This window comes from Mauremys reevesii, linkage group 1 (assembly GCF_016161935.1).
Source record: "Mauremys reevesii isolate NIE-2019 linkage group 1, ASM1616193v1, whole genome shotgun sequence".
NCBI lineage: Eukaryota > Metazoa > Chordata > Testudines > Geoemydidae > Mauremys > Mauremys reevesii.
In genome coordinates this window covers 189,185,879-189,213,145 of record NC_052623.1, presented here as the reverse complement: position 1 = coordinate 189,213,145, position 27,267 = coordinate 189,185,879, and the positions used below count along the sequence as shown (strand labels likewise).

Below are 27,267 nucleotides of genomic sequence, written 5' to 3'. Positions count from 1 at the left end.
AATATTCTACATTGGGTCAGAGAGGATTCACAGTCATTGACACTCTGAGCGAGCATAAGACGGCTATAGTGACAATATCTGGGGAAACCTGTGTAGAATTAAACAAATCTAACTGATCAGAATGACCGGGTGGCTACAGCATTGGCCTATGACTCAGGAGACCTGGGTGCTATTCCTAGCTGTGCCATTGGCCTGCTGGGTGACTGTGATAAGTCCCTTAATTCTCAGTTTCCCCATCTGTAAAATGGGAATAATCATACTAGCAGAAAAAGGTATAATATGATCGAATGGCTGGACGCTGAAGCTAGACAAATTCAAACTGGAAATGAGGCTTACATTTCTAACTGGGAGGGGTAATTAACCACTGGCACAATTTACTAAGGCAGTGGTGGATTCTTGATCACTGACCATTTTAAAATCAAGATTGGGTATTGTTCTGAAAGCTCTGCTCTAGGAATTATTTTGGGGAAGTTCTATGGCCCATTTTATGCAGGAGGTCAGACTGGATGAGCACAATGGTCCCTTCTGGCCTTGGACTCTAGGAACCCCCAATGTTGTATCCCAGACCACATATCCAGTGGCAGATTACCGCACGGATCCATGGAGCCTGTGCCCAGGAGCCCCTGCCAATTTGGGACCACTGGAAAAATCTCCCCCACCACGCCCCTGGGGCTGGAGGGCTTCTTGCTCCTGCCACAGCCCTGGAGCCATGGCAGGGGGCACAAAGCTTCCCCATTCTCAGGGCTGCAGCGAGAGGTGGGGGCAGAAAGGAGAGAGGGTGGAACAGGGGAAGGTCAGAACAGGGTGGGTCTGTGGGCAGGGCCATGGGCAGGGCCATAGGCAGAAGGGGTGGAACGGGCTGGGCCACAGGCGGAAGGAGTTGGGCAGGGCCACGATTCTGGCTCCAGGGCCCCCCACTTGCTCTGGCCCACGGGCCCTGGAGACCTTAACCCGTCTCTGTGCACACTTTGTTAAAATCCAGTCAAGGGTGAACCAGAGCACAACCCAACCGTACAAAACCTTGGAAACCAGAAGGATTTTTCCCTTCATGTGACGTTTCCAATACTCTGACTGCTGCCTGTTGTACATGCGCACTCCCACAAGGAAACAGCTTCGGCTGCCAGAAGTTAGTGCAGCACAGTCCTTATTCCTTCAATCCACACATCTTGTCTTGCCTGTGCTGTAATTCAAAACCTTACCTCTCCCCTCAGCCGTGTTAGCATAGGTCAACAGTGGACAAGGGGAGTGACTTCTTGTCTGACATCCGGTGTGGTACGTGGATATGCTCCTAGTTAAGGTTTTGCCTTAGTGTGTGTTAATTGAATTTGGGAAGTGTGTTGTGTTTCAGTATCAGTTGGAGCAGTCCCCTCTCTGTGGAATAACTGGAGGGATGTAACACGCATGAGAGTAACAGCTCCCTACATGGCTGTTTTTGCTGTACTGTGCAGTGTGGAATTCAAGCCACAGAGCAGTTTAGAGCTTGGATTAGAAAACTGCAAGACCAATTTGTGAAGCTTTGGGCCTCAGTCAATGAGTTTTCCCAGTTCATGTGCCCGCAAACCCTGCCCTGCTCACCTAGCCATATCCCATCAATCATCTACCTGCACTGGGACAATGCCCTAGAGGTGAAAGGCTCCACATCCCAGTCGCCAGAGCCTTCCAAGGGCAGGATAAGTCCACTTTTTACTTTTCCAATGACTGTTACGGAAGTGCTGCTGTATCGGTATTTGATACATGCTGACTATGTATAGCTAATGTTCTGTTGGCTTGCTGACATTGTACCATGGCAGTGACCCTTGGGTTGATTTAGGTGCATTCACCAAGAAATAACACTGCTGGAGCATGGAATCCATTGATGAGCTGTGCATGTTTCTGCAACATGCAGGAGAGGCAGTGTTACCTGGGGTCCTTTCAACCCAAAGCTCTTGGTAACTTTTACTCTGTGCGAGGTGGTGTCAGGAAATAAATCAGGGGAGACACGGCCATCTGACCGATAGATGGCTGGGACAAGCAGGACAACACAAGAGTGCTTTCACTTAAAGCTAAACTTTACTAATCTCAAGCACTTACACACGTCTGCAGCAAGATTAGTAAAACACCCCCAACCCTTCATAATTACCAAAGCTGAGTGTGGCTCTCAAGTGACATAGCAGCAGGCTTCCGGTGGCCAAATCTTCCGTCTGCCGGTGGGGACCGCAAGATGTATCCAGAGGGAGAGTCCAAAAAGAGTCCATCTATCTCAAACTTTTTCCTCTTATTTATACATTAGTAATAGAATGGCATGTCCCTTAAAGAAACCTTGTTAAGTAAGCAGTTTCAATGGTCAAGCAAGAGGTTCCTTCTTATTATTGATTAACCAGGTGTGGGTTTTTCCAGAATTTGCAGCCTTGAGACCCCAAATAGACATTCCTGGGGCACATCCTGCTCTTTTAAAATGCATGTATCAGCCACCTTAACACAATTCTTATCGGGAAGGACACAGGGTCAAGCTGCCCTTTCTGTGGTACCCCAACCCCCCCTCCTCTCCTGGTCAAGCTGAGACTGCTGAATTAGCCATAGTGGTTTCAGGCACTTTACTGGTTTGCCAAAATCTCCCCATACAGCAGCGGGAGATGAAAGCAGAGAATGAGGTTCCAGGGCTATACAGTGCTTTAGGTGAGACTTGGTAGGTGATGCTTGTGGCGGAAAGGAAATGTGTCAGCCTACTGAGGGGCTGATGACCTATCCAACTGGTACAATAACTTTGGCTATAGACTGATGTCTGACCACCAGAGTGAGTGCAGGGCTCAGTTGGGGAGCCTGAAGAAAGGACACAAGGGAGGAAATACTTTTCTGGGAAGTCGTCATTTGATCTCTCAGACACACGGGGAAGCCTCACTGAGGGATATTCATTTCAGGCGTGTGTTTCAATGGTGCAGAGCACCAACTGTTCAACTGGAGTTGTGGGCACTCATCAGCACTTCCAAAAATCAGGCCCTTAGTCGGAATCTGGGCTTCAGAAAGGCCATTTATTTTGTATAGTTTTGAGGGTGGACGGGGTGCCCAAGGAGCAGTCTTGTTAACACAGAGTAAATGGGCCAGATTTCTCTTATCTCATGGCCTTGTGACACTATAGAGGTATATTTAAAGCTCAGGCCTTACAGTGCCAACCACATTTACCTTCACCCACAAGCAACACCTACCAATAAGAGATGTATTGGTATATGAACTGAATCCAAAAGTACAGACTCATCTGTCCTTCCTTGAAAGTGAATCATGCCTCCCAAAATGCAGGTAGGAAACAGCCCAAGTAAAGATGTTCCTTTCCCAGGGAAGTTAGACAGCATCACAGACTAGTCTAGGCAGATGAATCAGGAATGCTTCTTAAAGGTTCCCCCAAACAAATCACAGACTCATGAAGAAAGTAGAAAGTCCCAGGCAGGGCTGCCCAGAGGATTCAGGGGGCCTGGGGAAAGCAATTTTGGGGGCCCCTTCCATAAAAAAAAGTTGTAATACTATAGAATACTGTATTCTAGTTGTGGGGGGCCCTGCAAGACCCGGGGCATCCAGCAGCTGGGAGCACAGCAACAGCAGCTGATTCAGGACCTGGGAGTTCAGAACCAGGAACAACAGCGGCAATGCCTGCAGCAGCTGGCGACGGTAGTGCCAGCTATCCCCAGGAACCCATGGTGCTGGACCCCCCCCCCCTCGAGGACACCACCCTGACCCAGGTACCTCAAGAGGGGGAGTCTGGAGTAGCCCAGGGGCAGCCGACCCTAGTCTGGCTGCTGCACTGCCAGAGCCAATGTCAGTGTGTTGCGGTCAGGATCCCCACTGACACAGCAGTGGGTCTTCTGCCGCTGCTAGTGCCCCAGGCTGGGACGCAGTGGAGTGGGAGGGCCTGCGTCCCCCCTGCCACCTAACTCGTTGGTGGCCATCTCCCCCTCTCCCAGGCCTTCAGACCCAGGGCCTGGGCCCACTGTGTTTATACTGTTATTGCTCAGCCCCTGCCTGTGCGCCTGACTCACCATTTCCCTGCCCTGAGCCAGGGCCTGGGCTCACTGTGTTTATTTCTACCTTCACGTAGGCCGTAGAGGAAGACTCTCGCGGCCGGACTAATTCCCCACAAGAGCTATTCCGAAAGGTAGTGAGGTGGTGTGATTCCCTGCTGCCCCGGAGAGAGACGAGCCCCAGCTAACCTCTGTGGTGGAGAATGTGGGCACGATCCCGCAACCCCTGTGAGAAGGGGTCTCCCGGGTCTGGGGGGGAATGTACCCCAGAAAGAGCCATGGATATGGACCAACTTATCAAGCTCCTGACCAAGAGCCAGGAGTGTCAGCATGCGGCCCAGCAGCAGCAGCAGTTCATCCAGCAGCTGGGAGCACAGCAACAGCAGCTGCTTCGGGACCTGGGGGTTCAGAACCAGGAACAACAGCGGCAATGCCTGCAGCAGCTGGCGACGGTAGTGCCGCGCCCCGCAGAGCCCCAGCTGGGAGACGCGGCCGGGTCCCCCTGCACCTCTGCACCGGTGCGGCTGACCAAGATGGGACCTGATGATGACCTCAAAGTCCTTTGGTAACTTTTGAAAGAGTAGTGCTGGTTGCAAAGTGGGCCCCCTGACCAATGGGCCACTCTCTTGGCCCCGTACTTAACCAGAACAGCCCAAACAGTGTACAGAGGGCTGTCTACGGAAGATGCACAGGACTATAACCAGGTAAAAGCAGCGATTCTGGACATCAGCCCAGAAACCTTTCGGCAGCGGTTCTGGAGCCAGACCTACCCCACCGGCACCAGACCCCAGTTGGTGGCCCAAGAGCTGAAGGAAGTGTGCAAGTGGTGGCTACAGCTAGAGAGGAGTACCATGGACGAGGTCACAGAACAAATTATTTTAGAACAATTTGTACACATCCTCCCAGTGCGAGGAAGGGCCTGGGTGCTCCACCATTGGCCAGCGACGCTAGCTGCCACCATCGCTTTGATGGAAGACTTCCTCGTGGCCGAAGCGCTGGTGGGGCCAGCTACCAGAGCCCACCCCCCAGGACCAGAGTGCCCTAACTCCGAAAAGAAAGGGGGGGGCTCAGACCAAAGTGCGGAGTCTCCCCCGCAGGCAAGAGGCTTGCTCAGGGCTTCTGGCTAGACATCCCAAACTCCCACCTCAACAAGGATCCGTGCCCCCTGTGCCGAGTGTCCCAAGGACCCATAGGAATCCCCCCAGGGGCCCGATGGGAGCCCCCACCCGGGGTGGTTATCCAGAACTCAGGCCCTGCTTTGTATGCAGGAAATATGGACACTTACAGCGTGACTGCTCTGAGATGGACTGCAGCTTCGGCCACGTCTGTGTGGGAGAGATCTGGGCCTGGCTGCCACAGGTCCCCAAGATCATGGTTCCAGTAATTGTCAGGGACCACCCAACCCTGGCCCTGATCGATTCGGGCTGTAGCCAGACGCTAATCTGTGAGACCTTGGGGCCCCGGGCCAACCCCCACTTGGGGACGATCTGGCTGCAATGTATCCACAGCGACATGCGGCCATATCCCTCTGCCCGGGTTCCACTAACAGTGACCAGGGTCACACAATGGATGGTCATTGGCCTGGCTCCTCGACTAGCCTACCCAGTGATTCTGGGGTGAGACTGGCTGGCGTTCGAGGAGATCCTTCACTCGCAGGGCGACCCAGTGGGGGGCAAGTGGGACAATTTGCCCGGGGCCCCCACGAGAATCTCTGAGGCTCCCCCCTGCCTCTGCCTTCACCTTCCCCCATCCACTGGTGCCTCGGCGCGCCGCGTCCAGGAGCAGCCCTGGACAGAGCTAAAGCGGCATGGCTCCAGCGGGCCCTGAGCTCCTGCCACTTGGAGCCATGTGGTAAGGGGGCAGGGCTGTGCGCTGTGGCTGAGCGGCGGGAGCTCAGGTCCCACTGGAGCCACGCTGCTGCAGCGCTGTCCAGGGCTGCTCCTGGATGCGTCTCACTGAGGCTCCACGAGATGGGGGAGGCGGGGGTAAGCGGCATGGTAAGGGGGCCGGGGCTGGGGGGGTTGGATAAGGGGCAGGGAGTCCTGGGGACAGTCAGGGGACAGGGAGGTGACAGAGGTTCTGGGGGGGATGGTCAGGGGACGGGGAGTTGGATCGTGGGCGTTCTGGGGGTCTGTCAGGACTCGGCGGGGGGGTGGATGGGGTCAGGACAGTCAGGGGACAGGGAGCAGGGGGAGGTGGGTCCCAGGTGGTGGTTGGGAGGGTCTCGGGAGGGCGGTAAGGGGACAAGGAGCAGGATGGGTTGGGGATTCTGAGGGGGCAGTTGGGGGGCAGGAAGTGGGTGGGGGTCAGATAGAAGGCAGGGCCAGGCTGTTTGGGGAGGCACAGCCTTCCCTACCCTAAAGCTCATTCAGCAGTTTGAGGCTTGCAGACTGTTATTTAACACAAAGAGCCAAGCTGTTATCTTTTCCCTTAGGGCAGGGGTCGGCAACCTCTGGCACGCGGCTCACCAGGGTAAGCACCCTGGTGGGCTGGGCCAGTTTACCTGCCGCATTGGCAGGTTCGGTGGACTGCGGCTTCCACTGGCCACGGTTCACTGTCCCAGGCCAATGGGGGCGGTGGGAAGTGGCACGGGCGAGGGATGTGCTAGCCGTGGCTTCCCGCCACCCCCATTGGCCTGGGACGGCGAACCGCGGCCAGTGGGAGCCACGGTCTGCTGAACCTGCTGATGCGGCAGGTAAACAAACTGGCCTGGCCTGCCAGGGTGCTTACCCTGGCGAGCCACGTGCCAGAGGTCACCGACCCCTGCCTTAGGGCTACCATCCCTTTCACTTCTCAAATGCCAAATTATAGTCTACATTTAATTTCAGTGCCATAGGGAGATTCATGTCAGGGGCGGGTAGCTTCATTTAAAATTAGCCACTTTAGATTAACGGTGATAGAGCCAAGAGAACCAGGGGGGAGGGATCACATGAGAAGAGCAATATCCTACACCACCCACCTCCTTCCCAACCCTGCCAAGGGAGACCCCCACACACACCTATCCCCTGCATTCCCCGAGGCTCCAGAGGGGTTAATTCAGTGGTTCTCAAACTTTTGTACTGGTGACCCCTTTCACATAGCAAACCTCTGAGTGCGACACCCCCCGTTTATAAATTAAAAACACTTTTTAATATATTTAACGCTATTATAAATGCTGGAGGCAAAGCGAGGTTTGAGGTGGAGGCTGACAGCTCATGACCCCCAGTAATAACCTCATGACCCCCTGAGGGGTCCCAACCCCCAGTTTGAGAACCCCTGGGTTAATTTAATTTTGTGTCCAGTCACATGCATGTGCTATTTTGAGTATTTCAGTTTTCACAACATAGGCTCATCCCAGATTCTGGAACAAGCTCACGGGAATATAGTATTCTATAGTATTGCTACTTTTTTTATGGAAGGCCCCCCCCCCAAATTGCTTTGCCCCAGGCCCCCTGAATCCTCTGGGCGGCCCTGTCCACTCGACCTCTGTTCTGGAAGGAGATTGCCCTGAGGCCCAACCGTAAGAGGAGGAGGACGACGACACCCCATACCCCTAGGGAGGAACCAGAGGACCCCCCATCTGGGCCGGCTATCAAACGCCAACTTAACACTGACTTTTGCTGCGATCAAAGAGCAGACTCCACCCTTAGTCGGGCCTACGGACAACTAGCCGCTGTCGATAGGGCCGTGATCTACCCGCATAATGCAAATCGGTGGCCCCGGTTTGAGCTACGCCATGACTGTCTTTACTGGGCGGAACAGGATCCCCACACAGGAGAACCACAGACCCAGCTGCTGGTGCCTCGGTGCCATCGATGAGCAGTAATGAAGCTCGCACACGACATCCCTGACACAGGGCACTAGGGCCATGAAAAGACCCTCACCCAGATTTTGACGCGGTTCGTTTGGCCCAGCGTTCACCAGGAGGTGAGGAACTATTGTAGCTCCTGCCCAGAGTGCCAATTAGTGACTCCCCCACAGGTACCCAAGGCTCCTTTGGTTCCCATGCCCATAGTAGAGATGCCATTTGAGTGGGTGGCCATGGACCTGGTGGGCCCGCTCCCGAAAAGTGCTGCGGGATTCCAGTATGTGCTGGTCATCATTGATTATGCCAACCATTTTCCCAAGGCTGTGCCATTGCGGATGAGCCCCGGCTAACCTCTCTACATGCACCCACATCATTTTATGCATAAAACTTATGACCATACATTGTAGCATAATATTGCATAATATCCCTTAATAGAGAAAGACCATGAGAAATGTTGTATCACTCTGAGAGTCAAGAGAACATTGGTGAGGCAATTTTTAGCAAAATCGACCAAAGGTCCCACATTGCAAATATACCAGCAAGAGAGAGTAAAAGATTTTCCTGGACAGGTATTTGAAGATGGTTGAAAACTCTTGTAAAACGTGCAATGTAATTCTGGACCCTTAGAGGAAAATGACAATTGCAAACCACCTAACCAAATCAGAGAATCATTTAAAGTGAGAAACTACATTGCAAGGAGAATCACAAAAAATGCAGCGTATACTTTCAACGTGTTTCAGCAAAACGACAATAGCACAACATGAGTGTTTGCATGTTTCCATGACTGGGTCTTAACATGTGCGCTACAAACGTACCATTATCTAAATGGACCATCCTTTCAAACACCAGTTTCTAAACACTTGAGTCAAGAATGATAATGCAATTCCAGGAGGTTACCAGCTTCAAGATGCAAGTCTACAACACTGAGAGAAATAAACTTAAGGACAAAGTGAAGGATAACTACAAGTCAGTTATATTTGATTAAATGACTATTGTACTTAACAATTTACTCACACCGCTGATGAAAGCCCGTACTGGGACGGTGTCCTTCTATTTTGCTGACATTCATGCAGAAAACAAATCATAGCACCGTGTCTCAAACAGTCAGATACTGTGCAAAGTTATGAAATTGCTTACTACAATGTGGTTGTCTTTGACATGGATAATACCGCGTACATTAAAAACACAAAACTGGACTGTCTGGACAGTTTCCTGTTAGCATCCATGCCTTGTTCACATAATCAGTCTAGTGGGGGAAAGTTTTTGTAAGCCATTCGAGGATGTCACTGCACTGGTAAAAGCTTTCTTCCAAATGTTCCATATGGCAGGGGGCAGGAAGGTGAGGTACTTAAACTACTTCAGGCAAAAAGTTCCCAGTACAACAATAGCACCAGACCCAGTAGCAACTAGATGGAACAGCTGATTTGCTGCTCTTCAGTATCATGAAAAGCATTTTCAATATTATCACGGGTTTGTTGAAGAAGAAATGGGTGTGCATGGTGGCTCAGCACCACACTCATGGCAGGAACTTGAAAGAGTGCTGTCCGATGAAACCCAGTGTTTAACACTAAAGATTGCATTGTGTTTTATCAATGAAATGTGCAAGCCAATCATTGACCTAATGGCTTGTAAACGGGTCGACTCACCCCTGCGGCGCCTCCTGCTGGTTGCTCTCCGTATTTAGCTCTGTCCAGCCCTGGAGCACCCTCTGCAGGCCGGTGATCCACCTGTTCGTAGGCCCCCGTGTCCCTCCCTGGACCCGGTGCCCTTCTACATGGGGTGCTGCCCCTAGCAGTAACCCCTTTCTCTCTCTGGGTCTCCCTTTCTCTCTCAGGGAACCCCCACCCTCTATCCCTACCTTGCCTCAGTATTTGGCTACTGCCAGTCATTGTCTAGCCCCACGCTCTGGGGCAGACTGCAGTCTCAGCCTACTCATCACAGGCAAAGTTGGGTTTGGACCTGCTGCTTTGTCCTACCCCTAGGTTGCCCCCTGCAACCCCCAGTACCTTTGGCCCACTGCTAGGCCGCAGCCTGGGGCTCTCTAGGCTGGAGCTCCCCAGCTCCTCAGCCTTCCCCAGCCCTGCTGCACTCAGGTATCTAGTCTCAAGCTAAGCAGCCAGGCCCATCCCTCTCTGAAGGCAGAGAGAGACTCTCTGGCTTCCTGGCTGATCTGGCCTTTTATAAGGCCCTGCTCCTCAGTTTGGGGCGTGGCCCCCAGCTGCAGCCACTTCCCCAATCAGCTCAGCTCTGTCAGGCCACATTTTAAACCCCTTAAAACCCCGGAGCAGGGTCCACCCTGCTACATGGCTACATTTGAAAGTCCGAGACTATGCACTCTCTTGGCTGGTGAGAAAATGGAAGAGACATGTACTCAGTTTTTGGAACAACCCACTCAAAGGTTTCTCAGGGCTGAAGATGTCAACAATGTAACAGCTGATGAAAGTAGCAAGTTGGTGCACCCCTTTTGTTCTGCTGTTGACAATTCAGCTGAAAAGCTGAAAAAGTACATCAGTGATACTGAGAATGGGCAGCCCACAATTAAGTTCCTGAAATGCTTAAGGATTTCCAACTCCAGAAGAGTTCCTGTAATGTCTCATACCAGGGAGGATTATGCTTCAATTCCTGGCTTCAGTGACATTTCGGCAAAGGAGTTGGCGTTATATGCCGGGAAGGTGACACCCGACCTGATCAAGAGCACTCTACAGTCAGGGGAAATTGACATCGCCATGTTTTGGTCATCAACAGCGGACCATCTTCTGAATTTGAAAACATTAGCTTTCAGATACATAAATACTGTGACAAACACAGCTGATGGTGAGCGCAGCAACTCGTTGTATAATCTTCCAACCAGAGGCATTCTCTTTTGGAAGACAAACTGAAAGAGCTTGTGTTCCTTTATTTCAGTCTTGGAATGTAAAAAGACTTGATGTTACCCAAAAATCCATTAGTTTAGTCGGACTGATGCTTTATTTTATTTTTTTAACTTACTGTACTAGTATTTTGATAAGCAGTATGAAAGAAGAACCCAGTGTAACTCCACAATAATTTTGTTACATTGCACAGTACTTGAGATACTGCAAGGACTCAAAGCATTCTTTTCTTTAAGTGTTTTTTTGTTTTGCGCGTGGACTTTGAAAAGACATTAGCATCTAATCTACGGCAGAAAAAGGGTAATTTTGCTGAAAATTAGGAAAACTAATCTCAGTTGAACAAGTCCTTATTTAACAACTTTATTTAGTTTTAAAAATCACACCTACTGGGTCGCTTTTTTTCTTCAAGGAACGATAAAGCACTAGCGTAGATTCTGTGATAAAATATGCCATATATATACAAAATACCTGCATATATGTCTAAAGAAGGTTCAAATAGTGTTATTTTTCATTTAATATGTAAAAAAAAAATTGCATGATTTTGATATTTTTTCTGTGCATAATTCCCCGTGGTGTATCCTGTGTCAACGGAAGGGGTTTTTCTGCTGATGTAGTTAATCCACCTCTTGGAGATGAAGTAGCTTGGTTGATTAAATAATTCTTTCATCAATCTAGCTGCAGCTCTAGTGGGGGTTAGGTTGACCTAACTAAATCATACATGGTGTGAAATTTTTCACAGCCCCGAGCAACGTAGCTAGGTTGGTCTAATTCTTAGGTGTAGACTAGGCCTAAGTATCTTTTGAAAATGGGACTTGGCATGAATGGACGGGGCGTCAGAGCCTTCCCAAAAGTGGGAGGGCCAGGGCCTCTCCACCTCCTCTGTAGCCCCGCCCCCTCCCTGCTTCTTCCCTCCGAGGCCCCGCCCCCAGCCAAGCAGGGGCCGAGGAGTCCGTGCATCTCCACTTGTCGGGATGGGGCTGAAAGCAGCCCCATGCCCATGTCCCTGCCCCCAGAGCTACCACAACCCTGCTCCTACCAGGGGTGGGGCCTTGGAGCCACAGCCCAGCCATGGTAAGAGCCATCCAGGCAGCTGTAGGGAGCCGCGGACCATCCATCTGCCCTGGCCAGGGATTTTGGGGGGTGGGAACAAGGGCTGGGGGCTGCTCTCAGGCCCCCTCACCCTGAGCTGGTGGAGGATATGCAGATTCCCACAGCTGCCCAGGGTCCCCAGCCGGGCTCCAGCTGCTGGTGTAGTGGCCTGGCCTGGGGGTGGGGCCTCAGGGGGAAGAGGAGGGGTGGGGCCTGTGGTGAAAAGTGGATGGGTCAGGCCTGTCCACTTTCAAAAAGTGGGAGGACTAGGGCCCCCTGGCCCCCCTGTTCCAGCACCACTGGCCTAGGAGCCTTTTGAAAATAGAACCCACAGTCGACCAAACCAATGGCATAAATAATGAGTTGTGGGGTAGTAAAAATTGGGGCAAATGGCATTCAGACAACCTATAGGCTACATGAACAGAAAAGATGTAAAAACCGGAATCTTATTCACAGGTCGTTCTTACTTACAATCTAAGTTCCTTGGGGGCAGGGACTGGCTTTTTAGTGCTTGTACAGCATCTAGCCCAGTGGGTCAATAACCAGGGCATGTAGGTACTAAAGGGATACAAACAATAACAGAACAAAAAGGCTAAATGAATTGAATACATTATTTACTGTGACTAGATCACCCAGCTCTAGGAGCTTTGTTCCAAGTTATTGACAATGTGTTTTATTTTTACAAGGTTTAATAAGCTACATAGAGCAGGGAATTCTGAAATGCTGTCAGAGAATTAGAACTAAGCTACATTTGTTCAAATGAGTGAAGAAAGTGCATTCTCTCTTTCATTATGTTCTGTCATTTACTCCCTAATTTGATACATTCAGTAATTCACTATGGCCCTAGTCTTGCTGCCAGCAACATCAAAACTCCCATGGATATCAGCAGGATCAGGATCAAAGGCAGTGGGTCTCCCAATTGTTAGTGTGAACTAGCAGGGTGCTAAAGGCCAGGGTCCATTCTCAGATACCGAAGGGGGAAAAAATATTCCCCAAATCCAGCCTTACCACTACAAAGAAGCATAGCAGGAACGTATGCAAGATACGTTCCAAAAGCATGGCAACGTCTAGAGCTAATGAAAAAACAAAACAGTTTTTGTGAATTTTATTTTCAACAATTTTATTGAAAAGTGTCAAAATACACTTCTGACCAGCTCTAAAGATGTGTGAAACATCATCAACCTTCCCCTTTTCTCGGCCCCTGTCCCAACTCTGCTTCTAAATTACCATAGATGTTAGAGCTAGTTTTTGTTCATTTCTCTTGCTGTACACAATGCAGACTTCAGCACACTTAACACTGCTGATTAGTAATTTAAAGTGTGATCAAGTGTTCTGTTAGCCTTTCAGTGGGAGTTGCACATTCATTGACTTTGAAAGATTCTGAACTTACTGATACGTCCACAGACATGGCTCCCTTTGAAATAAATGTGAGTCAAATGTGCACATGAGAAAGCAGAATTTGTCCCTTTGCCTTAATGTAAGTAACCCTTAGTTATTCGAAGTTGGAGTTTAACTTGAGAAATACCTTGAGCATTGTAATAGATCTCTGCACCGATGCACAAGGAAATAATCTGTGGGATTCTGCAGACATCACAGAGTGTAGGAGAACCCTGGGGATTTAAGGATTTCATCACAGCTAACTGAGTGGTAAAAGGATTGAGTTAAAATAAACTTGCACTTTCCTTTGATACTTTGCCTCAGACTTGAACCCAACTCCAAACCTTTTGAGGTTGGCCAAGATTAAATTAATTCCAAGAGTTGGAGGGAGAGTGGACTAGAGAAAAAGAGTCTATACTTGGGAACCTAACCTGGAGACTGGGGGAAAATTCTAACTTTCTCTGGTATATGCTGTAGTTGGCCAAAGCAGGAGGAAGGATCGTAGGAGTAATTAGCACAAGTGAAAAATGTCTTTGTTTTCTGAAACGCCTCTGTTATCTGGAAACAGAAAACACCAGGATGCAATTCTGCTCTCGGAAACCTCAAACTTCAGGAAAATCTGCCAGGTTCCTATTGTGAAGGGGGAGGGTGCATTAGGGGAGGAAAATGAAAGAACTGAAACTGAAAACATTTGAACCTGAACCAGCTCAGTTGCAATTCTGAGCGTTGGTTGTTTTGCTCCTTTAAACCTAAATGAAAGTAATTTCCTGTAATCTCAGACCCTGGGACTTTCCCCTTTCCTCTCATGCCTGTGCTTTGACCTTGGGACCTTCAAGAGTCATCTTTGATTTGTCTGCCTGAAATCTGGGAAGCCGTCTAACTTCCAAGCAACAGGAACACCATTACTTGAACTATTTCCCTACGCACACTTTGGGAAGCAGGCATCACTTACTTTCCGGGCGGGACAGATGAGTGTGTGCTTTTGTATTCAGTTCATACACCAACACATCTCTTATTACACACACAGCATTTGGAGCAAGTGATGTCAGAGACTGAAAATAGGCCCGGTGAAAATATTACCTTATATCTTATGGTATTGCGTCTGCTCCCTGATTTGGCTAATTACTATATCAACATAGAGCTTTCAAGATGATTAAACTGGTGAGAATAAAAATTTGCTCAAGTATTCATGACACTTTCCCTTTGCCTGAATGGTATTGTGAACAAAATGTTGTTCTCGTAAAACAAACAAAAAAGATCAAAATGAACTAAGTACAGTTCCAAGGCTTCACTAATACCTTTTGCAGGATTCACCCAGCTCTGTTCCCTGTAGGCTTTGTCTGCTATTAGGTATTTTCTGAGAAATGAAAAGAGAAGTCATTAAATCAGTGTTTGCAAATTAGTAAGATTTAACCCAGTTTTAAACTCTGTTTGTGCATTGGTTAGCCTATATTCTGGAGAAGTTGATGATGTCTATACAACAGATTTCTGTTAGAGGTCCAGGTGAGCAACCATTCTTTGGGCCGCAAAGAATTTCTAATGCTCACCACAAATGCTGATCAGTAAAATCAAATTTCCTCTGCAAAGTGCATGAGTTTGCCAAAGTTGATGTGGCTTTTCCATTCTTCTTATTGTATTATGTAAAGAAAATAAAGAGGAAAACCTGTGATAAATCTGATGTTTCAGCATCTTCCTCTTTTTATTGGACAATTGTTTTTAGTATAATTATATGTACTCTTTCTGATTCAATTATAAGATTTCCTTTTCAGACTACAGTATTCCTTCTGCCCATTTAATCCCTGATTCAGGAATGCACTTAAGCTAATTAGATTTTTGCACGTGCTTAAAATTGAGCCTGCACGTAAGTACTTTTTTGAATTTGGGCTTTAATATATGCGCTCTAACTTAGTGTATGTAGGGCTTCCTGTGAAGAACTAAATCACTGGGCTCCAACGTCCTGTGTGTGTGTGTGTGTGTGTGTGTGTTAGAGAAGCTATAAGTGAATTAGAATTGTAACTCTTGCCTCTAGTTGAAGCGATACACTTGGTGTGCTGTTTCTTTTAAATGCAAGCTCCTTGTGATCTGCCATTCCAGTATTCTGTAGAAAGGGGCCCAGGCTTAGGGAACTTGCAATAGATCTGCTCTATTCTGAGTCTGGTTCCAACTGACTGTGCAGAACAGGCGCTTCACAGTGTCCTGCCTAGACTTTGTCTGGCAAGCTCAGCCCTTAAAGGCACAGTCCCAATACCATATCTTCCCTTCCCAGCCAAAATGCAGTAAAACACCGAAAACCCATTAGTGCCACACATTTACACTTACATCCAACCCAATAATGAAACTTACTGACAGTGTTCATTTAGCCTTGGAGGTGTGCTGTGCTGTGCTGTCATTTGGCCTGCAGGGCTCCTCTGGAACCTCAGCGCTACTGCTGTCAGGAGGGAACAAGTCCACTTGTTCTGGTGGTTTCATCTCCTGGGGCTCTGTTGTCTCAACCTGCTGTGCTTGTTGCCTGTTTGAGACCCCCAGGCAAAGCAACAGATTCAGTGCCCCTAATTTTCATCCCTTCGGGGATTTGGAAAAGGTGTCACCTATTACTCCATAGTATATGTCCATCTGAGGTGACAACTTCATATAGCCGCAGAGCTACCACTTATGACCCCGGTCCTGTTTGTGGCCATTGTTTCTCGTCACGCAGTGTCAATTCCATGAAGTGGTGGCAGCTCCTGTGACTCCCAAGTCCCATTGATTTGTTTTGTTTTGGCTTTCTGTCTCTTTAGCCACCTGCAAGCCTCCAGGAGCTCTCTCTAACAGCGCACACGTTCTTGTGTTGAGTTTTCAGTTTTACAGAGTGCCAGCTGGTGACAACTCATGCTTCACTGATGCCATTCTGTCACTTAACAATGCTAAATACAGAACAGAGTCTGACTCCACAACCTTTTTCAATAGGTCACTTTGTCGTTTTCATGCTGCTTAAACTCATGCTCACTATACTGTGGCACATTGTCAGTATACTATGTCCAGCAAAGTAGATTCACTCGGCACGATCGCCTCTTTAGCTGTAGTATCTGATAATAAGGCTGTCTCAGGGAAGGAAAAATACTAGTCTAGATGTGAACAAATCAATGTCTATTTTCTCGGGGGGCAGGAGAGGGGGGCAATTTTTCCTATGCAACCAGCATCAGTTCTTTTACTTGACTTGACCTGAGGTTCTAACATGTCCAGCCCACACTGACAGCTTCCTTAATGCCACCGTCCATTTGGGATCAGTATAAAATGTCTCTAGTCCTTCTCTTAGATTTTTTTTTTCAATCCTCAGGTGATCATTAACTTTTTAACACACTTTTCTGTAACACCTTAAGACTCACCACCCTGGTGCCTTTAAACAAAATCTGATCTAGTACTTAGAGCTCCCCCTTAAACTGATACTTGGAGCTGGGAATATGCTGTCCCAGACACCCAGTACTAATAGACTTAATCACTTTCTGCAAGGTCTCATCCACAGCAGTAATTCTGGCCATCACCATCCATATTTCATCTGAGATTGGCCAGGTATTTTTTTTTATCAGATGGACAGGTACAAAACCCAGTTCTGGACTTTGCTTCAGTCCACTTTTGTCCAGTGCTCTAGAGAGCATGTCTGAGACCACCAAGTATCTCCCAAGTTTGTATTCAATTTGCAAATCATATAGTAGTAGCTGAAAAAATAATCTCTGTATTCTTGCAGGGCGGGGCTGCCAGGTCCCTTTCAGCGATGGCAATAAATAGCTTCTGGTCAGTTTCAGTTGACACAGCCACCCCTTTCCCCCACCCCCCAATAAAGACCTGAAACTTTTTACACTATGGACTAATGCCAAAGCCTCCTTCTCCATTTGAGCATATTGGCACTCAGTATTCATGATGAATACGCCACTGGTCTCCAGTTTTGTAAGAGGACTGAGTCAATCCCCTCATCAGAGGAATCTATGGACAACCTAGTTTTGCACTTACTGTCACAGTACCTCTGGACTGGGGCCTCTTTAACTATCTCCTCCTGTTCCCCAAACTCTCCATTAAGATGTGCATCGCATGTCACTGGATGTTTTTGCACAGTAGCACTTGCAGGTGGCTGGTTCAGGCAGCTAGCTGAGTCACAAATTTCCCTATATAGCTCACCATTTTAAGGAAACTTTGTAACCCTTCCTTGTCTGGTGGGGCAGGCATGTTGGTGATGGTCTCAGCCTTACTGTAATCTACCTGTACATCTTGCTGTGTTAACTGCTCCCCAGCTATGTTATTTCTGTTACATGGAATTTACATTGGTATGTTTAGCTGTAGCCCAGCAGCTGGGGTTCTTTCCAAAGCAGCTCAGAGCCTCTGGTGTTGCTTCTCTACTGTTTTTCCCCACATCATACTGTAATTTATGCAAACCGTAAGTTAGTACCCTCTATATCAACCACATTTTGTGGTATTTTCTGGTGAAACACCTGGGGGACCAAACCAAAACCCAAATGGCTGTCTGCAAAATCAAGGGCTCCCAAAGAGGGTGTTGAATAGGCACAAACAGGTGCTCTGTTTTTCTAAGGGCACCTGCCAGAACCCTGCTGATGCATCAGGCCTCCTCCTGAGTAATTACTCCATGTGTAGATAATGGAAAATGTTCCCTTTTGACATACTGAATTCTTTGGGTCTATGCACAAGTGAAGGGTTCTGTCTGCTTTTCCATAATGACCAACAAGTGTTACTCACTTGGTTGGTTCTTCTACTAGCTGGGTGATTCCCAAAGCAATGAGCCCATCCAGCTCCTCTTTTAGCTTCTGGCTTAGGACTAGGGAAACTTTCCTTGGGGCATAAATTGTGGGACAGTTGGGCTCTTTCAGCTCTATTCTGTGTGCTGTTGTGAGCTTCCCTATCCTGTGGAAGATGGCCTCAGATTGTTCCTTAATTGTTTGGGTCCCTTACCCCTCCAAAGAATGCACTCCCTTGATGAGACCAGGGCATGATACGTTTTTAACCCAATAATGGGTGCACTTCTCCCTGGCACTAGTACAAATTGTGTCTTTTCCAGTTTATTTACCCATACGTTTAGTTCACATACACCTTTAGTAGGGATAAGCGCACAACTGTAAGCCTGAGTTTTACCCATTTATAGCCAGTGCCTGTGGCTTTTCTTTTAGTATTAATAACATTGTTTGCTTGTGCACCTTAAAATTAATGAAAATTAATGCTTTCAGGCTGATAGTTCAATCATCTTCTACTGCAATGTTGTCAACTGTTCCCAGGAAGAATTCATCTGAGCCAGCAGTGCAGTTGTCATGCTCTTTGTCCAAACTGTCCCCCTCCGCTGCTGTTTGCATACTCTTCCAAAGCGATGTTATCCATTAAGCTCTTGCATCTTTTCCCCTATGATGGTTGGGCCTTGTCCTGGCTTGTGTTGGTTGCCACAGTATGTGCAGCTCTATGTGCTGCTTTTGGTGGACTCCGAGTTTGAGTTCCATATGCCTCTCTGCCTCTCATCTCATTTTCTTATGATAGTTTGGATTCTCAATCTGGTTTACAGTGTCAGAGCACTGCCCACCCTCCATGAGCTTCAGTCTGGAGTGGGTCACCTCCTGTGCTTGCTAGATTCTAATTGCCTTAGGATATGTCTACACTACCCGCCGGATCGGTGGGTAGCGATCAATTTATCGGGGACTGATATATCATGTCTCATCTAGACGCGGTATATCGATCCCCGAACGTGCTCCTGTCGACTGCAGAACTCCATCAGAGGGAGCGGCGGTAGCGGAGGCGACAGGGGGAGCCGCGGCTGTCGATCCCGCGCCGTGAGGTAAGTCGAAATAAGATACGTCGACTTCAGCTACGCTATTCACGTAGCTGAAGTTGCATATCTTACATCGACCCCACCACCTAGTGTAGACCAGGCCTTAGTGAGGGTTAATTCTGGCTCTCCCAATAGTGTCTCTCTGACATTTTTGTTCCAGATTCCAATTGCAAGTTGGTCTCTTATGAGGGACTCAGCTCTAAAATCTCTGCTATGGTTTCACCTTCTTGTTGTTCTCTGAAACAGCTGAGAGATGTTTTTAAACATTTTTAGGTGGAGTGCAGTTAATCCTCAAGTATCTGGAATAGTTTTATAGTTAGCCTCCTCTGCCTGAGTTAACTAAAAACTTCTAAACACATCAAGTGCTTCAGAACCTGCTATTGTCAGAAATAAGGCTACCCTCCACCTGTGTCTATATTTTCTAGCACTCATTGCTTATAGATACAGGGAGAAGCACTGTTTAAACCTTTTTCAGTTGTCTTCCACATTTCTAGAGTTTCATCTCTGATGGATGGGGCTTTTAACTGCTTCATTCTTCCACTCAGGATCTTTTCTTAGTTCTCTCTACTCCCGGGATCATGCAGTGTTCTGTGATCACTCAGTGCTCAAGGAAGATGCAAGTGTCTGGTTCCAGCTGGCTTCTCAGTGCTCCACCCAGACTTTCTGTTTGGGAAGCTCAGCCCTTAAAGGTATAGCCCCTAATACCACACCTGTTCACCAGATGAAACTGTCAGGGCTGCAATTTTAATGTGACTACATCTCCTATGCACCTAACAATCCTGACCTCCAGCATACCTGCAGACTATGACAAGAGGACCATGGCTTCACAAGTACAAGTCAGCCTCTCTGGGGACTGGTGGAGACCGACCCTGCATTTCTCAGGGCACCCTTGAGCCCTAAATAACTACCGCAGCATCTGCATTCATTGACTGGAATTTCTTCTTCGCTTTAATATAGTAAAAGCAGAACTGTTTTTTAATCATTTAAATTTAAAATGAAAGTGAGAAAATATTCTTTACAACTCAAAAAGGTTTGCCAGTACCATATTACCATACAGGGTGTGTGCTTAGTCTCAGAATCAAAGTTTCAAGTGCCTAAGTGACTTAGGAACTTAAGTCTCCCTGAAAATCAATGAGATTTAGGCTCTTATCTGTGGTGTATTGCAAACTGTATTAAAATTCTAAACTATCGCTTTAAATGGTCAGCGTTTTTTTTCCTGGCCCTGTTTGCAGGCTAGGGAGCTCCCTAGGAAAGGAAGTGATCTGGCTTAGCACTCTATCAGCAGTCAGTCTGCAGACAGACACTTAGAGTAAAGTGAGATAATATGTGTGACTCTGTTTCAGGGAGCAGCCTGCTTTATTGCTCTCTGGTTTGGGGTTCTTGTGTGTTATCATTCTGAATTCTAAGTAGTAAAGTAGAGTTATGTTGCAACCTTCCAGCAAGAGTATTTTATGTTCCTACCTGACTAGGGCTGCTAATTTTGGTTGGACGTATTCCTGGAGGTTTTATCACGACATAATCTTTAATTAAAGATTAATCTTTAATTCCTGGAGACACCAGGACAATACTGGAGGGTTGGTAACCCTACAACTGACTCTTCTCTGTGTGTGCTGTGACCATAATACTAAGTCACTTTTCAAAATGATACTGTCTCCTAAGCTGCTTAGGCACTTCTGAAAACTGTACCCAAGATGCCTTCAAGCCTTAAGGGCAATAAAACATGAAATGGTGTGTGATTATACTGGAGGGCTATAATAGACACTATTATACAATAGACAATGTTAATAGACATGTATGATTACACTAGGTACACAAAGGGAAATAGAGTAGTTTTGTGGTTAGGGCAATAGACTGGGACTCAGGATAGCCAAGTTTTTGGTGATTCTATTTTATTTTAATTTTTTTTCTCTGAAGTGCCATGAACCAATTTCTGTTCTTTAAATCTATTGTTACTAATAGTCTCTGTATTTATGTACCATGCTGATGATCCATAGGTAGAATGCAAATTTACAGGGGGGGAAAAGAAAAGAAAACTAATCGATGAAACACACGTGCTAGAAATCCACCAACAGCCAAATAAATAGTCCTAATTCATTCTTAGTTTGTGGTTGTTTGCTTTGACCCCAAGCTCCTCCATACCATTTCAGCTACTTGAATCCTTAACTGAATAGTTGTATATTGTGCCCAGTTGAATATCTGACGTCCTTCTGAGCTAGCATATGGCCAGCTAGGAGCTAGCAAAATAGAACTTTGATTTGTTTGCAGTACAGTGTATCCAATTCACCTCATTTTACTCCAGTTCTATGCTGCTGTAAGCCCACTGAAATCAAAGGGTTACACAGAGTTAAAACTGGAGCAACACAGTCATGAATCAGGCGTGATGTTCATACTTAATTCATTTGTGTTATAACGGTTGTTATTGTGGGTTAATGGATAGGGCATTATTTCCACTGGGCTATAAAGACACAGGCCACTTAACAAAACAAATAAGGAGGGAAGATCTGTGCCTTGAAGAAGATCTGATCCTGTGAGGCACTGAGCATCTCTGCCTGGTGCCCTGAGCTGTCACTGGAGCTAATGGCAGTTGTCTAGAGCTGGGTAAAAAAATAATGTGGTTTGCTGGGAATTCTGCAAAATGAAAAAAAAACAAAACAATTTCAAGTCAAAACAAAAACAATATTTTTCAAATATTTCGGCACATTGAAAAGTTAAAAAAAATAATAATTTGGGGTTGAATGTTTCATTTTGACCAAATCAGAATGTTTTGTTTCAATTTTGACCATTACATTTTTTTAAAGAAATGGAAAGGAAATTTTGAAATGAAAACTCATTTTCAGACAAAAAAATTAAAACAGTTAATTCGAAAAAAAAAGTCAAAACAAAACTTTTTTCTGACTCCCCCCCCCCCCCGGCCCGGTTGAAACAATTTGGCAAAATCAACAGGCATTTGCTAAACAGTTCGATGTGACTGAATTTGAGCTTTCTTTGCTGAAAAAAGGTTCATACAAAAAATTGTCCAGCCCTAGAGTTGTGTGCTCAGACCCTCCCAGAAAGTGCTCAGCACTTCGCAGGATGAGCCTCTAAAACAGGCAAAATGCAGGGCAATGTTTCAGGCACAGGAGGGCACAGACGCCTCAATGATGTTAGACCAGTGTACCAAGCATTCATGGAAGGGTGTTGGGAGAGGCCGTGAGAGAATGTTCCAAATGTAGGGGGAAGCAAAATGGCTGGTGCAAAGCTGAGGGGCAGATAGGGTGAGAGGGACCAATAGGGTGAGAGGTCTGGGTGGTGCCAGTGTGTGGGAGCGGGAAGAGGGGTTGGGATTGGAACATAAGACCATAAGAACGGCCGTACCGGGTCAGACCAAAGGTCCATCTAGCCCAGTATCTGTCTACCGACAGTGGCCAATGCCAGATGCCCCAGAGGGAGTGAACCTAACAGGCAATGATCAAGTGATCACTCTCTTGCCATCCATCTCCACCCTCTGACAAACAGAGGCTAGGGACACCATTCCTTACCCATCCTGGCTAATAACCATTTATGGACTTAGCCACCATGAATTTATCCAGTTCCCTTTTAAACGCTGTGATAGTCCTAAAAAACTCTGTTACAGTCCTGGAAGTGGTGGGATGAGATTAAGCAAGGCCAGTGATTACAGGGGAGCGTGAGCATTAACAATGTTTTGGTCCAATTTTAGACCATTATGAAACAATGTTTCCTCTCCTTTGTGGCCGCAGAGAAACTGCCCCATGTATCTGTATGGGACTGCCGCTCTGTTGGAACCCTCAACACAGCCTGGCGAGTTGGTCCCAGAGCCTTCATAACAACTGTTTCCAAGCAGCGTGGGGACAGCAAGGTCAAAAAGGGTTTGATTCTTAATCAGTGCAAAAGAGGAAGTTGTGGGGGTGGCAATCCTTTTTGCCTTATAAAGTTAAGCTCCACACGCACACGCTCTGTTCTTTTGTTGTGCACGGCTGACTGAGAATGAGCTGCTTTGAGCTCCGTAACGCAGGGGACGTGGCCAGCTAAGGACTACCCAGACCCTACGGCAAGAGGGAGAAGGAGCCACTGGAACACAAGTGAGTGCTCTCAGTTTTTGCCTTGCAGCAGGTGACTCTGGGGGCCTCCGTTGGAGTGGTTTGGCCCTTTGCTTTCCTCTGCTAGCAGTTCACTACTGTCTGGCTGCATGGCATGTGCCTGGTAATGTTGGGCTGTGTGGTGTGCTGGAGATCAAGAATGTATCATCTTAAAATTGGCCAGAAACCTGCCGGGCTGGAGAGCAAACCTCTGAACATCCTGAGCTGATGCTTTCAAAGAGGCGTCTGTTATGAGTTGAGGCAGGATGGGAGGAGGCGGGCTTGGAGGGCACTGACCCCCTGTTGCTGGTGCTGTGCCTCTGTAATAAACAGCTTTTTCTTGAGCTGTAAATCCAGCAGCTCTTCAGCACTGAATTCACTTCCCAAATGCTGAATGGCCAAGGCCACTGGGTGCAGTTTGGGGAAGTCCGGAGGCTATTCTAGGCTCCTGGCCAACTCCAGAAGAATAGGGGGAGGCAATAAGGTAGTGTAAAGCCAGCCTCCTGATTTTATACCAGCCAGAGCCTTGGTGCACTGAGAATGGGGAGCAATGTGTTTTGTGTATAGAGCAGAGGCTTTAGCAATTGGGACTCCTGGGCTGTATTGCCAACTCTGCCACTGATGAGTGGCCAGGACCTTGGGAAAGTCACTTAACTGCTCCCTCAGAATAACGTCCATAGCACCCAGAATTAACCCTTGAAAAGGCCATTAGAATTTCCCAAGCACAGCAGATCACTCAGTCCAGAATGAAATTCCTGGAGACTGGACAGTGCGCTGACACTGAGGCTTAATTAACCAGCATTTGTAAAGTGCTATGGCAGTGGTTCTCAAACTTTTGTACTGGTGACCCCTTTCACATAGCAAGCTTCTGACTGCAACTCCCTTATAAATTAAAAACACTATTTTATATATTTAGCACCATTATAAATGCTGGATGGAAAGCGGGGCTTGAGGTGGAGGCTGACAGCTCGTGACCCCCCATGTAATAACCTCGAGACCCCCTGAGGGATCCCAACCCCCAGTTTGAGAATCACTGTGCTATGGGATCCTGCTGGATGCTCAACACTATAGAAGTGCTACATGGTGTATCACTTGTCCAAAGAGTTAAGATTTCTGGTCAATTCAAGGCTTCATTTATTAACTCATCAATTCCTTCTTGTTTCACTCCTTTTCTTTTCTCTGTCTTTTTTTATCCGAGAAGTTCTAAGAAAATGGTGTGTGCGGCCAGGGCTGAACTGATGTGGTCTGGCCTGGCATTAAAGAATTGGTTCTGGCGGGGGCTCTTTGTGCTTCACTTCACTAGTCTAGGTAAGTGGACAAATTCCATTCCATTTTGTATCTCAGGAGCTTTGACTCTCTCTTTCCCCACACTAGACTGGTGAGGAGCACTGGGGCAGAAGCTTGGGGTGCTGGAGCTACTGCTGCTGCATGTTATGGGGACAGAGAGAGGACTGCAGCCTCCAGGGTGGTGCTTTTCACTGTCGCTAAAATTTAGTAGAAATATCAGAGTGCTGGGAAGAGCCCTGGTGGCCGGGGGTGAGTGTGTGTGTGTGTGGGGGTGATTAATACTCCACGCAAGAACTGGATTTCTGATCCTGGTCCCACTCCTCTGGACAGAGCCAACCATAAGCTTGTGTGACCTGTATGCTTGTGTTGGGCCCTCCACTCCCCACACCCATGAGGTGCTGTCTAGAAGGGCATCTTCGATTCCATAGCTGTGGCCCCAACAGAGCGGTGTGTGCAGGCCACCACAGAGAGAGAATTCCCAAGACACCCTTGTCTGCTCTCTGTTTGAAAAGGGGCACTTCTGCTCCATTCTTGGCTTCCTAGGCCAAGTGGGTCACTAAAGACTGCTGAGTCTGAAAAGTGTGAGGGGTGAGGGCTCCCCACAGCCGGAGTAAGCACCAGAGGCAGGCAGGAAGGGATGTGAGTACACACACACACTTGTGGGAAAGTGCCTGGTCCAAGGCTGTGGGGGTGAGAGGTGTCCATGCAAGTGCTACTTTTCATAGGGCCACACAAAGCTGAGAACCAGCTGTGCTCCCAAGGATAGGCAGGGGTGGGTGTTCTCCCATTGCTCAGCAGTGCTCTTTCCAGTCATTGAAGCACCAGCATTGACAGGCCCTAAAGGGAGCCCTGCCCTGCCCTGCCCTGTCTTCCCTTGACTGCAAGGATAGAGGCTGATTCAGAGCTTCTGTGACAGAAACGCTTCTAAGCTCTCAGGAGATGCAGAAATGGAAAGAGGTAATTTCTCCTCTGGGAAATGTACATTAAACTGGTCATTGCAAAATCACACAATCAACAATTCCCCTAATGCAGGCTTAAATTACTGGTCTTGGGAGTGAGTCATATATCCCGTCCCCTCGCTCTCTCCCAAGAGTCTGCTGTAAAGCCCATTGAATTCAATAGGCTTTTGAGATCAGTTGTCACAGCTGTGTGAAATGTTAACACCAAAACTTCAAAGCACATACAGTTCTTCTGAGCTTGGATCCCTTACGGATTCGAAGCATCAGGCTTGTTGACAGTTTCCGTGTAGTGAATGACACTTTAGAGCAAACTATGCTGAATTGTGGCTTTGCATATAAGTTGTTCAAAATTCTGAGTTTTTCATGGTAGTATTATGAAATGGGGGAAACCGTTGTCATTTCCACTGAGTTTCACTTTAAGAGTCTGAGTTTGTTCAAACCAGAAACTCAAAGCAAAACTTGGGGAATTTCACACGGAATTAAACACACAGACCCCTGTAAAGCAAACCACCATGTTTTCAAGGCTCTTTTCCCTCTCCCAACCTCCTACCCACACATTTAAATATGTGTCATAAACATAATACATGTATTTGTGAGTAATGCATCCATCCACACTCATGCTGTAATGCTATGCCACACTAAACCATCACGTGTATGTGTATAAATGTGTGTGTGTACGAGAAGGCCATATTACTCCCCAAAATTATATTAGGCCCAAGATAGACAATATGCAGGCCTTCACCAGTGACAGGTTTAAGGTCTGAGCAATAGAAACAGGAGCTTTATCCCATTAGAAAGCCAGGAACTGTCCTTTCCAAAGGAACAGTGCTTTTGTTTCTAATCCTGGTAGACTGCAAGATGCTCATTTGAACACTATGACATTAACAAGCAGAGAAAAGCTTTGGAGATTTCTAAAATGTACTGGTTATAATTTTTTCTCCTCTCTGAGCCGTGGGACTCAGATAGCATCAGGGAGCCTACATTATTTATAGGCAGAGTAATATGGAAAACAATACTGATCTGCATTTTTAAATCTCTCTAGAACATTCCTCTGTTAACTCTTCTGTACAATATATACTTTTTGTTCTGTGTGTGGGTGCAGTGCCTAGCACAGTGGGGTCTTGGTTTGTCACTGGGGTTCCTCGGTGCTACAGTACCACAAATAGGCTATACAGAGTACACCATGGCATGGTTTGAAAGGTTTCCTTGGGGCTCGTAGCAGATGACCTGATAACTCGCGCATTAGGAAGGTGGGCATCCCAAATTCATGACCTTCTTCTGTACGGTAGGCAGTGCGGCTACAGCACAGGGCTGGGAGACCAGGGTTCTCTTAACAGCACTGCCACTGACCTGCTGGGTGATTTTAAGCAAATCATTGAAGCCAACACTTTCAAAGGTGGCCTGATTTTTAGATGCTTCAATTTGGATGCCCAAATCAAGGCACCTTGAAGTGTCTCAAGTTGGGCATCCAAAATCAGTGACTATTTTTGAGCTTTAAACTCCTTTTCCTACTTTGTGATGTATGGATTAAGGGCTAACTGACAGCAGGTAGATACCATGATGATGGGCAGTCTAGAAGAACCTATGGCAGTCATTGTTTTACTATGACATGGAACAAAATTGTTCTGAGCTTGTGATGTAAAATTAAGGACCCTTTGCAGAGGCTGCGCCATGTTTAGGAAACAGAACATTGTATAATAAAACTTAAACCGGCATCACCCATCTGAATAAGTATGTTTATTGCCCCGGGAGGTGAATAAAATGACCTCCAGTGGGAAATAATTCCTGAAGCTATTTTTGTGGATACAGTATATAGACATACATAGTCACCGTTAGTGACTGCTATAGATAGCATAACCTCAGGGCTTTCGTTCTAGCTGTCTTTCCAAATGCTCATAACTTTCTGAACATTTCTCCCTTGTGGCTGACATTTTTCATGCGTGGGTCCCAGTTCTCAGGTTCCAACATGCTGCACTCAGCACAGGACCTGGGATAGGGCAGGGAAGGGATGCAAAGGTGGCTTCAAGCCATCT

General features: G+C 47.2%; 1 protein-coding gene across 2 annotated transcripts in view; it reads left to right on the top strand.

The window, feature by feature from the left end:
* Positions 1 to 22,873: 22,873 nt before the first annotated feature.
* CD80 (CD80 molecule) overlaps positions 22,874 to 27,267 on the top strand; it is a 30,434-nt gene continuing 26,040 nt past the window's right edge. Inside the window, exons 1-2 of one of the 2 annotated variants that reach the window (XM_039520614.1) lie at positions 22,874 to 22,991; positions 24,190 to 24,296. In XM_039520614.1, coding sequence (XP_039376548.1) covers positions 24,200 to 24,296 — 97 coding nt within the window. In that variant the 5' untranslated portion in view covers positions 22,874 to 22,991; positions 24,190 to 24,199. Of the gene's footprint in view, positions 22,992 to 24,186; positions 24,297 to 27,267 lie in introns of both variants that reach the window. The other variant, XM_039520615.1, reaches the window with a different exon arrangement.